The sequence below is a fragment of the Vitis vinifera genome, chromosome 18 (genome assembly GCF_030704535.1).
Source record: "Vitis vinifera cultivar Pinot Noir 40024 chromosome 18, ASM3070453v1".
Lineage (NCBI taxonomy): Eukaryota > Viridiplantae > Streptophyta > Magnoliopsida > Vitales > Vitaceae > Vitis > Vitis vinifera.
Window position 1 is genome coordinate 24145208 of NC_081822.1, and position 14365 is coordinate 24159572.

Sequence of the window (14365 nt, forward strand, 5' to 3'; positions counted from 1 at the left end):
GAAATAGGCAACATGTTGTTTTGGATTTCCCTTCCCATCAAATGATTGAAACTTTGAAGGTTGATAACCTATAGGCATACATAGGTTATCAATCCTCTTAGTGTAAGGTTTAGAGTACATGAGTGTACTCTGTGAGGGTCCACCATACTACGCTTTAATGGTGTTAGTTATCATGTCTTAAAGTTCCTGGACAGATAATGACGCCACCGAGGCAGATTCTATCATTTGTTTCCCAACTTGCATTATCCTAGATGAACGCGGTGCATCGTTAAGAGGAGATGTAACATTCGAAAAGTGGTTGAGTCCTTGGATTGACTCATTTGTATTTTGTACTTGTGTCTCGACCTTGTTTATGAGGGAGACTATTTGCATATCCTTTTCCTCAACCGTCGTGGTAAGTTTGGCGATGACGAGAGTCGTCTCTGCCAATTGTCCCTCTACAGACGTAGTGCCTGTTGCCATTATCGGCATGGTCATCGAGAAGGGAGAAGTAAAATAGTCGAAACAATTGAAGTAGTTTTCCTTCTTTGACATTCCATTTAGTGATTTGGAGTGTGAGTCGATGCTGGAATGCATCGATAACAGAGTAAGGAGACTTATCCCTAAAGTCCTTTAGTGCTGAAGGGAGTTTTCCCCTGCTATGAGGATTACCCTTGAAAAGGCCAAAGTAATGAATGGTTGGTGCTCATCACGTGTCTTTATTGGTTTTAACAAATAAATAGGTTCACTTGTTTGTTTTGTTGAAACTGAAGATGTTGATTTCACTTTGCTACAAGTCATGGGGGTTGTAGCGATGTTATGTGTCGATTACGCAATGATGATCTTTTCACTGCCCTTGTTGACATGCACAACTTGAGTTCTTTTGGATGCCATCAACGTAATAATGATCAATCTTCTAATGAAAGAAATGAGAGGCAGAAAGGTCCCATCGGGTGTGCCAAAAATTTGTACGCACAAATTTCATGAAGTCCTAGAATTTAAGCAAAATAATAGGAAAATAATGCAAACAAAATATTTATTAAAATTAAAATATTGTGGGGTACAATCTCAAATATAATATTCTTTACAAAATAACATCTTCCCTCTAATTTTTTTTGCCTTGATCACAATTTGGAAGACGATGGTGATGTTTTCTTGATTTCAAAGATCAATTGAGGGCCACAAGTGTTAGCCCCTTAGACCCTTGACTTAACCATGGAGGAATAGGCCTCATGGGTAGGCCTTGCACCCATGAAAGCCTAGGATGAAAGCAGGGAAATCCTAGAAGTTTGGTGGTTCAAGCTCCAAGAGCCATATGAAGAGGTCGCGGGTGAGCCAGACACGCACTGTGCGCACATCGTGGGCGAGCCAAACGTGCACCACGCTCGAGCCAGACTCGCACCGCGCGAGCACCATGGGCGAGCCAGACGCACACCGCGAGCGGGCTAGACACGCACCGCAAGCGGGCTAGACACGCACCGCGTGTGCACTAGATGGGCATTGCGCACGCACCTGACTTAAGCGGTGCAAATGAAGGCTGACTTGGAATTTTAATTTATAATTAAAATTATATTCCATTATGCCTCCTCAGACATATTGATGTCTCCTCAAGAAACAATAAAAACGACTCGTATTGCTCTTTAAGGGGGGGAGTAAGTGACTCAAAGGGAGGAGCCACCAAGAGAAGCCTTGACTGCACCAAGGGGGCACCATGGCACGGCCTTGGGTGTGCTAAAGACACACGACGCGACTCGAGCACGCACACATGGGCTCCACGACATGTGTGTTGTGCACCCCGTGGCCGCAACGGCACAGGGCTTGGTGCGGCCTACCCCCTCCCCGCTTAGGCACGAGGGCGCCTAAGCCTTGTGCGGTGAGCCGGTTGATGAAACCATGGGTGCAATGCCATGGTCTGATGGCTCCAATAGCTGACTCACACCGAGATGCCTACGCACAACACAGGGGCGCAATGCCCTGTGCACCAAGAAGGACTAGCCATAGGCGCAATGCCATGGCTCGTTGCTGGGAAGCTAGGAAGCAAGCAACAAGCCCACGCCATGGGCACCTAGACATGGCACGGGCTCATACACCAGTGTGAGGAAGGCATACTGATGCACCAGACGCTTGGTCAGATGGGTGGTGCACGCTGCCTGGCTTAGAGGGTCTTGATCAAAGACATGCTGATGGGCACCCGGTCACAAGAGGCACCTTACGGGGAGGGGTCGGCTTGTTAGGGGGACTTACCAGCAGCTTGGCGAGCAAGACCTGAGGAGATGGCAGTGCAGCTAGCTAGTGGCAGCTAGCTCAGACAACCAGTGACCAAGTCAAGCCGTCATTGACCTACAGTTGGCTGAAGGATGATGGTTGGTGCAAGTGGGTGGCATGTGCAGGTCACTATCTGGGTGGTGGGTGGTTATGCAGGACAGTTCTGGCCAATTGCATGACCACCAAAGTTTGCTCCAAGATTTGAATTAGGGAATTCAAATTTGTAACTGCAGATTGAGTCATTTAAAAAGGGCTCCTGCAGCCTTGAAACAGAGTATGAGAGTTTGGGGAAAGGGTTCCTTCTCATATGCCTTGGGTGAGTGCATTGTACTCTGGTTCAAAAAGCAATTTTGTCTTGTAAGAGTGATTAATACAAGTTGGGAAAAGATTCCCGTAACCTCGTGTGTCCCTATTGCTTTGTTATTTCTGTATTCTACTCTGTTCTTCTAAACGCTGGGAAGGGAAGATTGGCTAAGGAAGGATCCTTAGCACCGCACACTCGTGAAAAATTAAGTGAGATAACCAGGGGTGTGACAACATCCGTGATTGAGATAAATGCAATTGGTCTAGTAGTTATACATACACATCACATGATTAGCTAGCCATCTGGATACAGTGGTTGCCTAAATACTATTTTCTTATACATATATATTCATTTTGCATCCATGTCTTTGATAACCCAATTAAAGTAGCATTGAAGGTGCACATGTGAATGACTCAACTAGTGACAACAAAAACAAATAAAAGAAAAAACCAAGTACAAGGCTATGGTAGATAAATTTGGAAAGTGGGGTGATTGTTGACCAAATAGAATTATGGTTTGTGAAGACGGAGGCGAACTGGAAGTCCCTTAGCAGGCATGCGCATGGGGTCAATTATTATCTTCTCATCAGGAAGCAATTTATCCCATTTGAACCTTTTAACCACGTTATGCATGAAGACAAGTATTTCCAAGCGGGCGTACTCTTTACCAGGGCACATCCTAGGTCCACCACCAAAGGGAACGAATGTGTAAGGAGCAGGCCCAGCTCCTTCAAATCTTGTAGGGTCAAATTTTTCAGGTTCAGGGAAGCATTTTGGGCTTTTGTGGGTTGAGCTTGTGCTCCAGTACAACTACAAATAATTAAAAAAAAACTCCTGTTAATTAACTTGCATGTGGTTGATGACAGTGTGTTGGAATAAAAAATATAAGTTATATGAGTTATGGAATAATATAATATTATACCTTCCAACCCTTAGGAATGGAGAAACCATTGAACACGAAGTCAGTGATTGCTTCTCGGAAAGCTCCTTGGAGTGGGGGTGCAAGTCTCATCACTTCACAAGCAACATTCCATGAATATCTCATCTTTTGAACATCATCCCAGTTCAATAATTCACCTGGTGCTTTTGAATTGGCAATTTCCATTTGCTCTATTCACAAACATGGACCCAAAGAAAAAAGTTAGAAACTAATGTTCTTTTGGTCGGTGACTAGGATAGCCAAAAAGTAAAATAAGGCTAAATAATGGAATAATCAACGGGTGTGGCTATTGGAATTTACTTGATGACATTACAACAAATATGATGTTTTGCAACAATTGTTTTTGTGGCAAAAAGTTAGATTTTCATAGCAAATATGTTTTTGCCACAAAAAACATCCGTCACAAGATTGTCACAACAAGTCCGTCACTAAAAAGTTTTACCAACGAATAAAAAAATTTATTTCTAAAAGTAACTTTTAGCGATGAATAATATTTGTGAAAAAAATAAACTATTCATGGCAAAAAAAAAAAAAACTCTCATGAGGACAGTTTTGTGGCAAAATGTCTCTTTTAACGACGAATGTTATTTTGTGGCAAAAAGACTCTTTTAACAATGAATGTTATTTTGTGACAATATAATATCTTTAGTGACAAATTTATGTTTGTGGTAAAAATATTATGATAATATTTTATTTTTCATTTTTCATTTTTTATTTTACTCATGACCCTTTACTTTATCACCACTCTTTAAAGAGACTTTCACCATATCTTCTATAAATCAATTGATGTGTAAAACGTAATAATCGACTTCTTATTAGGTTCAATGTTATTTCTATCTTTATACTTGTCTCAAATTACGATTATTTTTCATACTCTTATCAATGAACTTGCAAAAACTTGAAAAAGAAAATAATAATTTTCAAAACAAAATTTATGAATTATCAATAATTATTTGCATAATTATTCTTAAAAAAAAAATTCAAATATAGAATTTTTTTTAAAAATAAATAAAAGAAAATTGAAAATTAAATAAATAAAAAATAAAAAAATTTAAAAAATTACATAGTTATTTAAACTAAAATATAATAGAAACCAAGACTCTTAGTAAAGGAATCGTTGAAAAAAAAATATGTATATAATAGTTATGTAAATAAAAATAAATAAAAGCCAAAAAGAAATTGTCTTTATTAAGGCTGAGAATCTAATTTTTTATTTTCTTAATATAATTTTATTTGATTCATTATATTTTTAATTAATAAGTAAAAAAATTTCCATTAAAATTTTAAAATAAAATTATGGCTTTAAAATTATATACTTTTATTAAATATTTAGAAATTTCATTTATAGATTCAAAATTATAATTGTTAAACTCAGATAAAAATATCAAATGATTGTTTTTTTCTTTCACTTTTTATTAACATCAAACTTTTTGTGCTTTAATAAAAAAAACCTATTTTATAATAAATAACTATTTTGTATGATATTTTTATGAAATATTAAATATAATATGATTTTGAAATATTAAATATAATATATTATTAATTTAATAGTTCTATTTAATATTTAATTTATTATATACCATAAATTAGTTTGTGGAAAAAAATTGAAATTTGTAAGTCATTCCTTATATATTTTTTTATTATAAATAATTTCATACTAAAAGAGAAAAGTTTGTAGCACAATGTCACATACTATGTGGTAATTATTTTTACCATAGTTTTAAAGACGAAATGTAAATTCATGGCCAAAAGTGATATTTTACTGTAAATAATTTTGAGACAAAAAGTTGAATTATTTCCTCCATATTTTTAGCAACAAAAAAGTAATTTCATAGCAATAAGTAATATTTTACCATGAATAATTTTATAGTAAAAAGATGAGTTCGTGATAAAATGTCATAGCAAAATAATTTAATTTATAGCTGAAAGTGACATTTTCCTACAAAATTTAATTTATAGCAAAATAATTTAAAGCGTATTTGTTGAAGTGTCACGATGAGGATTGTTCTCCCACAGCGATCACTATCACCTTTTTATTTCTTAACAAATAGAAAGCAAACTAATTGGAAAAGTTAGTCATGGAGAAAATACTTTTGTAAATAATTTTATTACTGTTATTATTATTTGTTATATACATGAAAAATATTGCATGTTGCATGCGTAAAAGAGAACATTAAATAAAATAATATAAAGAGAAAATATTGCAGGTCCATGCGTAAAAGAGATTTACCTTCGTAGACTTTCTCGTACATATGAGGCAGCTCAGCCATGTACTTAACAATGAATGTAATGGCAGAACTGGCCGTATCATGGCCACCAATCAACAAGCCAAGGATTTTATCAGCAATATTAATTTCGTTCATGTGGCGTCCATCTTCATCTGTGGCCAGAAGCAGGTCGGACAATATATCTTGAGTTGGTGAGGCTTTTCCCTCGGCCAGATCGATCTTCCTTTGCTTGATGATGGCTCTAAGCTCCTTTCTGATGAAGTTGGAGGCCTTGATAGCGCGGTGGAAAGGTGTCCCAGGCAAGTCAATCGGGACGGTGATGAGTCCTGAGGCCAAGACATGGAAGGGCTTTTCAAATTTAGCGATGTGGTCAGGATCTTCTATGCTCATAAAGAGGCGGCAAGCTAGCCAGAAAGTGAACCTCTTGGACAGTGGAAACACAATGACTTCATCTCTGTTGTCCCAGCTATCAGCAAAGTGCCTCTGCGCAATGTGATCCATGATGCCGATGTAACGTTGCAAGGCTTCAGGCTTAAGGAACCGAGGGAGCAACTTCCTCATCTTCTTGGCCTCCTCTTTGGATGAGGTTTGGGTGGAGGAGGGGAAGACCTTGTCCACGGAGCTAGGCCACCACGCATGAACAAGCTTGTTTTCGTTGGAGAACAAAAACTTGTTGCCCGCAGCGCCAGCAAAGACGGCAGCAGGCTCTCCGAGGAGGGAGGTCTTGAAGACTTCAGAGGAGTATTTGGAGATGCGATCGAAGATGAATTTTTCCGGGTGGCCTTTCCAGCCGGTGGAGAGGAATTCAAGGCTTTCACCAACCATAGGCCAACCAATCCTGCCAGGGGGGAGGTTGGGGCCAGTGAAGTGGGATCTGTGCTTGTAGAAGAGGAACTGAAGTCCGATGGAGACTGAGAGCACACAGATGAGGAGCAGGGAGAGGAAGAACACCTCCATTGTTGATGATATTGCCCACAGCCTCTCCCAAAACCGTAGAGAAACAAAAGAAAACAAGAGAAGAGAGACCTTGTTTGAAGAGAAATGGGCTAGGTGGGATGGCATTTTATAAAGAAGTGGGGGATGGCATCACAAAAAGAAAAAAAAAAACAAGTCGAAGAAGCTAAGTTGGCCTATTAAAGGTGGTATCATCTGCGTATTGCGTGTTTAACGTTTCTAAAACAGCCCTGGCCAATCTCAAAGCTGTTAATAAGACCTAATGCGCTGAGATATCTTGTAGCCTCAACCAACTCCTAGCTGTGTCATTAATGATGACAAATAAACTAACCGAGAACAAACAAGAGAAAACAAGAGAAGAGAGACCTTGTTTGAAGAGAAATGGGCTAGGTGGGATGGCATTTTATAAAGAAGTGGGGGATGGCATCACAAAAAGAAAAAAAAAAACAAGTCGAAGAAGCTAAGTTGGCCTATTAAAGGTGGTATCATCTGCGTATTGCGTGTTTAACGTTTCTAAAACAGCCCTGGCCAATCTCAAAGCTGTTAATAAGACCTAATGCGCTGAGATATCTTGTAGCCTCAACCAAATCCTAGCTGTGTCATTAATGATGACAAATAAACTAACCGAGAACAAACACACTCAGGTTTGTTTTCCCATTTTTACCCAAAGCTTTTGTCCATTTGAGGGTAAGGATGAAAATATCGGTAATCACGGTGTGATCCCGCATTTTCACATGCATTCTCACTCGATAGTGAGACTTGCTTTTTATTTGTGAAAACTAATTTTTTTTAAATAATGGAGTTGCCACTTACTTTTGTTTTATTTTTTAAAGGAGAAAACAAAATAAGAAAGAAAAACATTAAATGTGACTCCTGAAAGAAAAGACAAGCATGTGAAAACCAAATTAGGTCCAAAGTCAGGTTACTTATTAGGAAGATACGGTGAAGAACCGTAGCACTCCTCTAAGCCCTAAAAGGTAGGTCTTTACTAAGTAAGTCGAGATAATTATGATGATTAACTGATTAATTCATAGATACTATGAACTAAATAAACACATCAACACAATTCATCAATTTAATAAAGAAAGACGTATCTGATTTACATTCCAAGCACTTCCAAAAAACATAAAAGTTAAATAACAAGTAATAGCATCACATTGTATTCTAAGCAATCATATATTCCGTAACAAGTTGAATTTAATGTCATACAATCTCAACACAACAAGCAAACGTTAATAGATAATGTTCAACCACAAACTTTAATTTAAATAAATGGTGAAGAAAAGGTTTGCGTACATGGTTCAATATTTTAAAGTGCTTTCATAAAAATGAGATTAATTCACAAATAATAATAATGAGTTTAAAAAGGAATAAAAAAAACTAAGTCTATATACATATACATAGCAAGTCTCAAATCAAGGAAGGTTCACAAGCATGTTCAAAAGTAAATAAACTATTAAAAGCAAATGAATTATCATTAATAGGGTATAATATTGATTCATAAAGTAAACTATAAATAAATATCAAAAAGTGTTATCTCATAAAAATAAAAATTAGGTAGCATCTTTAACATGTCTAGATTAATATCCAATAGGTCAAATTAATTAATTTTATTCTAACTAATGTTAAATTTATTCTGGATTACATCACAGAAAAATCGGCAAATGACCAGAACAGAGGACTTTACAAAAAAAATCTAAAAAAAATATCTAGAAGTTAAATTTTATCATGAGAATTTAAATAAATAAAAAAACATCTCCTATATGTCTAGTTTATCATTCAAGTGATCAAATTAATTAACTAGTCCATATTTAGAACCAAATTTCGTAATGATATTAATAGATCCAGAACAGGGCATCTTTTTAAGGTATTCAACAATTGATTTTTTTCATTAACTTAGAGATATCCTAAAACCATAAAATAAAATAAAAATTGAAAAACCTAGCTCAATATGTCTATTTTAAATGAAAAATAATCACCGGGCAATATCACATTCATAACATATTTAAAAATAAATAAACCTCTCTCAGCTCCAGGAGAGCACTTGTACAATGGGTGCAAGACGAAAATATTATAACTCTCATTTTTGGAATTTTTTATGAATATTTTATATGTCAAAAGTTAAATTTAAGAAGTCTAGATTAAGGGAAAAATTTTAAAATTACCCATTTCAAGTTTGCTTCCTCGTATATACAACTGACACACTTTTCACTTGTCATTTCTTTTTAAGTTCATTTTTTTATAAGTTAAATTCATAACCGAAAATATTTCCACTAAGTATAAGCAAACCCCATGTTAACGCCACATCTATTCCATGTTAGTGCTAACACATCTATCCTATGTTAGCACTAACACATTTGTCCCGCATTTCCTTCAACATGGATAGTTCGTATAGTATTTTACACGAATGTTTGTGTTACTCAATGCACGATCTTGTCATGTCCACTTCAAATGTGGTATTTTTAGAAAGTATGTTTTAATTTTTTATAATTGTTTTAAAAATAATGGAACAAATATGAAAATAATTAAAATTAAGATTGTACACAAGAATTTTATTTTTAAAAATTAGAAATATAGAAAATAAGTTGAAAATATTTTAAAATTTCAAACATATTTTTATTTTAAAAAATATTATAAAACTGTTCTCAAAAACTATTTTTGAAAAATAATTTTAAAAACATTACAAATAATTCATAAATAATTGATTAATTTGTCTCTCCATGTACACAAATTCAAGAGCTTTACAATCAAATTAATAATTCAAACAAATATTTTGAAATATCAAATTAATTTAGTTTCATAAATAAAAGTTCATATATAGATTTTATTGCTTAACGTTGTTGTAGATAGGATAGGATGAATATTGCTAATGATGTGGTGGAGAGGGTAAGATTGGATAAAGGGAAGTGGGAAGTGGGAAGTGGGAAGAGGAAGGTCCGACAAGGAAGCCCATTAAATGCAGCGGTGGACAGCCACATGTGTGTTCCCAAACAAAATTAAATGATTTGAATTTTGGCAATCGCCATCATCATCCCACCTCACCCCCACACTCTGTTACTCTGAACCCTTACTCGACCCCACTCCCTCACTCTCACTCTCTCACCAGTCACCACACCCTTCTTTGTAGCAGTGACTGAACAAATGTGCAAGGTGAAACTCAAATAATGATAAAGAAGATAATAAAGATGGAGAAGATAATAATAGAATCAAGAACTAAAGAAAATTTTCGGCAGCTTACCTGTGAACACACACACCACAATTAATCCTACTGTTAACAAAAGATACAAAAGACTTCTTTAAGTATCTATAAAATTCTCAAATTCTAACACTCCTCCTTGAGAATTTTCTTAGAGACTCCAAGCCTTGATCTTAGCTCTTCGAACTTGGCTTTGGAAAGTGCCTTAGTTAATATGTCAGCAATCTGATTTTCTGAGCAACAATGCACCATATTGACTTCACCATTCTTCTCAGCTTCTCTAATTGCATGAAACTTCACATTTATGTGTTTGGTTCTTCCATGCTGCACAGGGTTTTTTGCAATAGCAATGGCTGACTTGTTGTCAAACCAAATTACAGTAGCATCTGCTTGGTTTTGCCCCAGATCAGTCAGCAGTTTCCTTAGCCAAATAGCTTGGTTTGCAGCTGCTACTGCAGAAATATACTCAGCTTCTGCTGAGGATTGAGCCACAACCTCTTGATTTTTTTAATTCCATGAAAAAACTCCACTACCAAATGAGAAAGCATAACCAGAAGTGCTTTTGGAATCATCTAAACTTCCTGCCCAGTCACTGTCTGCATATCCTTGGAGTTCTTTACTTTCTTTCTTAACAAACCACAAACCATAGTCAAAAGTACCTTTAATGTACCTTAGAACTCTCTTAGCTACCCCAAAATGAATTTTACTAGGTGAGTTCATAAACCTTGAGAGTAGGCTTGCTGAGAACATTAAATCTAGCCTTGTAGCAGATAAGTAGAGCAGACTACCTATTAGGCTTCTGTAAATAGAGGCATCTGCTTTGATGTTAACTTCATTCTTTGATAATTTCTCATTCACAACCAAAGGAGTTGCTACAGATTTGGATCTTTCCATATGAAACTTCTTCAAAACCTTCAGAGCATACTTCTGTTGTGAGATGAAGATTCCAGCTTCACATTGGTGAATTTCCATGCCCAAAAAATATTTCATCTCACCCAAATTGGACATTTCAAACTCACTTTCCATCTGCACCATGAATTGCTTCAAGATTTTTGAATTACAACCTGTAACCAGCAGGTCATCTACATACAAAGAGACAATAAGCTGAACTTCTTCTTGAACCTTCAACACATATAGAGTGGCTTCACTTTCACTTCTTTTAAATCCTTGCTGCAGCAGATAGGCATCAATTCTACTATACCAAGCTCTTAGTGCTTGTTTCAAGCCATAGAGAGCTTTGTGGAGCTTGTAAACTTTATCTTCACAACCTGAAACTTGAAATCCTTCTGGTTGCTCAACATAAATATCTTCTTCAAGCACACCATTTAGAAAGGCAGACTTCACATCAAGATGATGAATTTTCCAGCCCATCTTTGCTGCTAAAGCCACCAGAAGCCTTATAGTATCATGCCTAGCCACTGGAGCAAAAGTATTTGAAAAATCAACACCATACTCTTGAGAATAGCCCTTTACAACCAATCTGGCCTTAAGTTTGTTTACAGAACCATCTGAGTTATATTTGATTCTGAAAACCCACTTAACTCCAATTATCTTTTGATTTTTGGGTCTATCAACCAGCTCCCAAGTTCCATTTTTCTTTATCATTTTTAGCTCCTCCTCCATTGCAACTTTCCACCATTTTCTTTAGCAGCTTCATCATAACATGTAGGCTCTTGAAATGCTACATCACATCTCTCATATATTTCATCAAGTAACCTTCTTCCTCTTACTGGAACATCATCTAAGTTATCAGCACCAACTTCATCTTCAGTTTCTTCTGGAATTTGGGGAATGGTTACCCCAATTTGATCAACATCTTCTACTTCTATCTCATTTTTCTCCCAGTTCCATACTACTGCTTCATCAACTTTGATGTCCCTGCTAACCATTATTTTTTTTGTTTTCAAATTGAAAACTCTATAGCCCTTAGAGGTTGAGCTATATCCCAGGAAGATTCCCATTTCAGCTTTGTAGTCCAACTTGTCTCTTTTCACATCTGGCACATGAGTGTAACACAAACTCCCAAATACTTTCAAGTGCTCCACAGCTGGTTTAACTCCATACCAAGCCTCAAATGAAGTTTCATTCTTCACAGCTTTGGTTGGAAGTCTGTTCAACAAATACATAGCTGTGTTAACAGCTTCTGCCCAGAAACACTTGGGCATTTTCTTTTCAAATAGCAGACACCTTGTCATCTCCATAATGGTTCTATTCTTCCTCTCACTCACTCCATTTTGTTGAGGGGAGTAAGTGACAGTCAACTGATGTACAATTCCAGCTTCAACACAAAACCTGTCAAACTTGTCTGATGTATATTCAGTCCCATTATCCGATCTTATTACCTTAATGCTGCAATTTGCTTGATTTTCTACCAAGGCCTTGAAATTCTGAAACACACCAGCCACTTCTGATTTTTGCTTCATAAAGAAAACCCAACACATCCTTGTTTTATCATCTATGAACAGGATGAAATACATGTTTCTATTCAACGAGGGTGTCTTCATTGGTCCACACACATCAGTATGGATCAATTGCAACCTTTCTGAAGCTCTCCAGGCCTTGTTTACAGGAAACAACAATCTACTTTGCTTCCCAAATTGACAGACTTGACACACTTTTTTTTCATCACAAATGACGGGTAGGCCTTGTGTTAAGCCTTTCTAATGCAAGTGTTTAAGTGCAGCATAATGAAAATGGCCAAATCTCTTATGCCACAACACAGACTCATCAACAACAGTGGTATAGGCATGCAAATTAGTCTCTTTCCACTTAATTGGAAAGCTTTTGTCTCTCATTTTTACAGTCATCAACTTACAACCAACATTATCAACAATGGTGCAGGACATTTTTTGAAAATGCAAAGAATAATTCTTCTCTAGCATTTGACCCACACTTAATAAGCTTTGACTAATTTCAAGCACAAACAACACATCTGAGATATATTTAATACCTGTTGGAGTCTCAACAGCAACAACTCCCTTGCCCTTGACATCAACCAAATCTCCATTTCCAATCTTCACTTTCGACTTATATGACTGATCCAACTCCTTGAAACAACTCAACTCAGGAGTCATGTGGTTTGTACAACCACTGTTAATAAGCCAAGTTTCTGTACAACTGCTCGTTGCATGACTTGTAACAATAAACAATTGCTCTTGTTGCTGCTGATTTTCAGCCATTTGTGCTTGTTGTCCTTGCTCCCCTTGCTGATCATTTTTATTCTTGCATACCTTCTCTACATGACCAAATTGCTTGCATGATCTGCATTATACACTTGGCCTATACCAACAAAAATTCTATGAATGACTCTGTTTCTTGCAGTGAGGACATGGAGGATATCTCTTCTTGCCACCACTTTTCCTTCCTTGGCCCTCATTCTTTTATTTATCTTTCTTCTCACCAGATTGCTTTTTCTCTCTGCCTTGAGAAGCTTTTCTTTTTTGCAGTGCAAGAAAAGCTTCTTCATTGCTTTCTTCCTGTCTCATTAATCTCCTCTGTTCTTGAGCTTGAAAAGCATGAACAAGCTCAGCCAAGGAAATTTTGGTTAAATCCTTTGAGTCTTCAAGTGAAGAGATCTTGGACTCAAATCTTTCAGGCAAGCTCACTAGAACTTTCTCTACAACCCTTTGGTCTGTTAGATCCTCACCAAGAAGCCAGATTTTGTTAACAACTTCCATGAGCCTGTCTACATATTCTTTGATGAACTCATTGTCTTTCATCCTCAAAACTTCAAATTGCCTCTTCAGATTCAGAATCTGCATTTGCCTAGTTCTGTCACTCCCCAAATACATCTCCTTAAGCTTGTCCCACGCCTCTTTTGGTGTTTCGCAAGCCATAATCCTTGTGAAAATTGGTTCTGAGACAGCAGCATGGATGTAAGATAAAGCTCTTGGAGCTTTAGCTTCTTCTTCTTCATGAGCCCTGATTTGATTGAGGGTTGGATTGTTTCCCAAAGGTTGTACTTGCCTTTCAGTTTCAACCCACTGCCACAAACCAAGACCTCTCAAGTAAGCTTTCATCTTAACAGCCCAAACTTGATAGTTTTCACCATTGAAAACTGGGGTTGAAAGAGTAGACGTATTGCTGGAAGCCATGAGAGTTTTTTGAGAAAGCCTTGCTGGTGGTTTTTTTTTTTTTCACTCACAGGTCCTATTAAGATCTTTTTGGGGCTCTGATACCATGTGAACACACACACCACAATTAATCCTACTGTTAACAAAAGATACAAAAGACTTCTTTAAGTATCTATAAAATTCTCAAATTCTAACATTACCTCTAAAACTTCTCCGAATCTGATGTTATCTTCAAGCTCTTCAAGTTCTTGGTGTGAAACTCCAGCATGCAGCTACTATATCTTCAATACGCTGCTGCATCTCCATCGAATTGCATTATTCAGGGCTGCAACATATTAATTCTCCATTGACAGCCACATGATTCTCCTCACGGATGCCTCATTCTACCATGAATCATTATCTCGATTTATTCAATCATGGGAATCAC

General features: G+C 36.7%; 2 protein-coding genes and 1 pseudogene across 2 annotated transcripts; all 3 read right to left on the reverse strand.

The window, feature by feature from the left end:
- Positions 1-2773: 2773 nt before the first annotated feature.
- Positions 2774-6890, reverse strand: LOC100262400 (beta-amyrin 28-monooxygenase). The gene is made up of 3 exons (XM_002265988.5): positions 5718-6890; positions 3470-3657; positions 2774-3357 (listed from the first exon to the last, which is right to left on the reverse strand). Exons 1-3 carry the CDS (start codon positions 6775-6777, stop codon positions 3058-3060), a joined length of 1548 nt encoding a protein of 515 aa, XP_002266024.2. The 5' UTR covers positions 6778-6890; the 3' UTR covers positions 2774-3057.
- A 5635-nt stretch (positions 6891-12525) lies between these two features.
- Positions 12526-13242, reverse strand: LOC109121621 (uncharacterized; annotated as a pseudogene).
- On the reverse strand, positions 13232-14050 carry LOC104882691 (uncharacterized). Its single transcript, XM_010666878.3, has one exon. The coding sequence runs from the start codon at positions 13957-13959 to the stop codon at positions 13246-13248; it is 714 nt and encodes a 237-aa protein (XP_010665180.1). The 5' UTR covers positions 13960-14050; the 3' UTR covers positions 13232-13245.
- Between the last annotated feature and the right edge of the window lie 315 nt (positions 14051-14365).

Excerpts from the sequence above, each read along its gene's own strand:
- LOC100262400 (XM_002265988.5), bottom strand. The coding sequence starts at position 6,777 with ATGCCATCCCACCTAGCCCATTTCTCTTCAAACAAGGTCTCTCTTCTC. Across the intron at positions 3,658-5,717 it reads GTACGAGAAAGTCTACGAAG|AGCAAATGGAAATTGCCAAT; the intron begins GTAAATCTCTTT and ends GTTTGTGAATAG. Across the intron at positions 3,358-3,469 it reads CCATTCCTAAGGGTTGGAAG|TTGTACTGGAGCACAAGCTC; the intron begins GTATAATATTAT and ends AATTATTTGTAG.
- LOC104882691 (XM_010666878.3), bottom strand. The coding sequence starts at position 13,959 with ATGGCTTCCAGCAATACGTCTACTCTTTCAACCCCAGTTTTCAATGGT.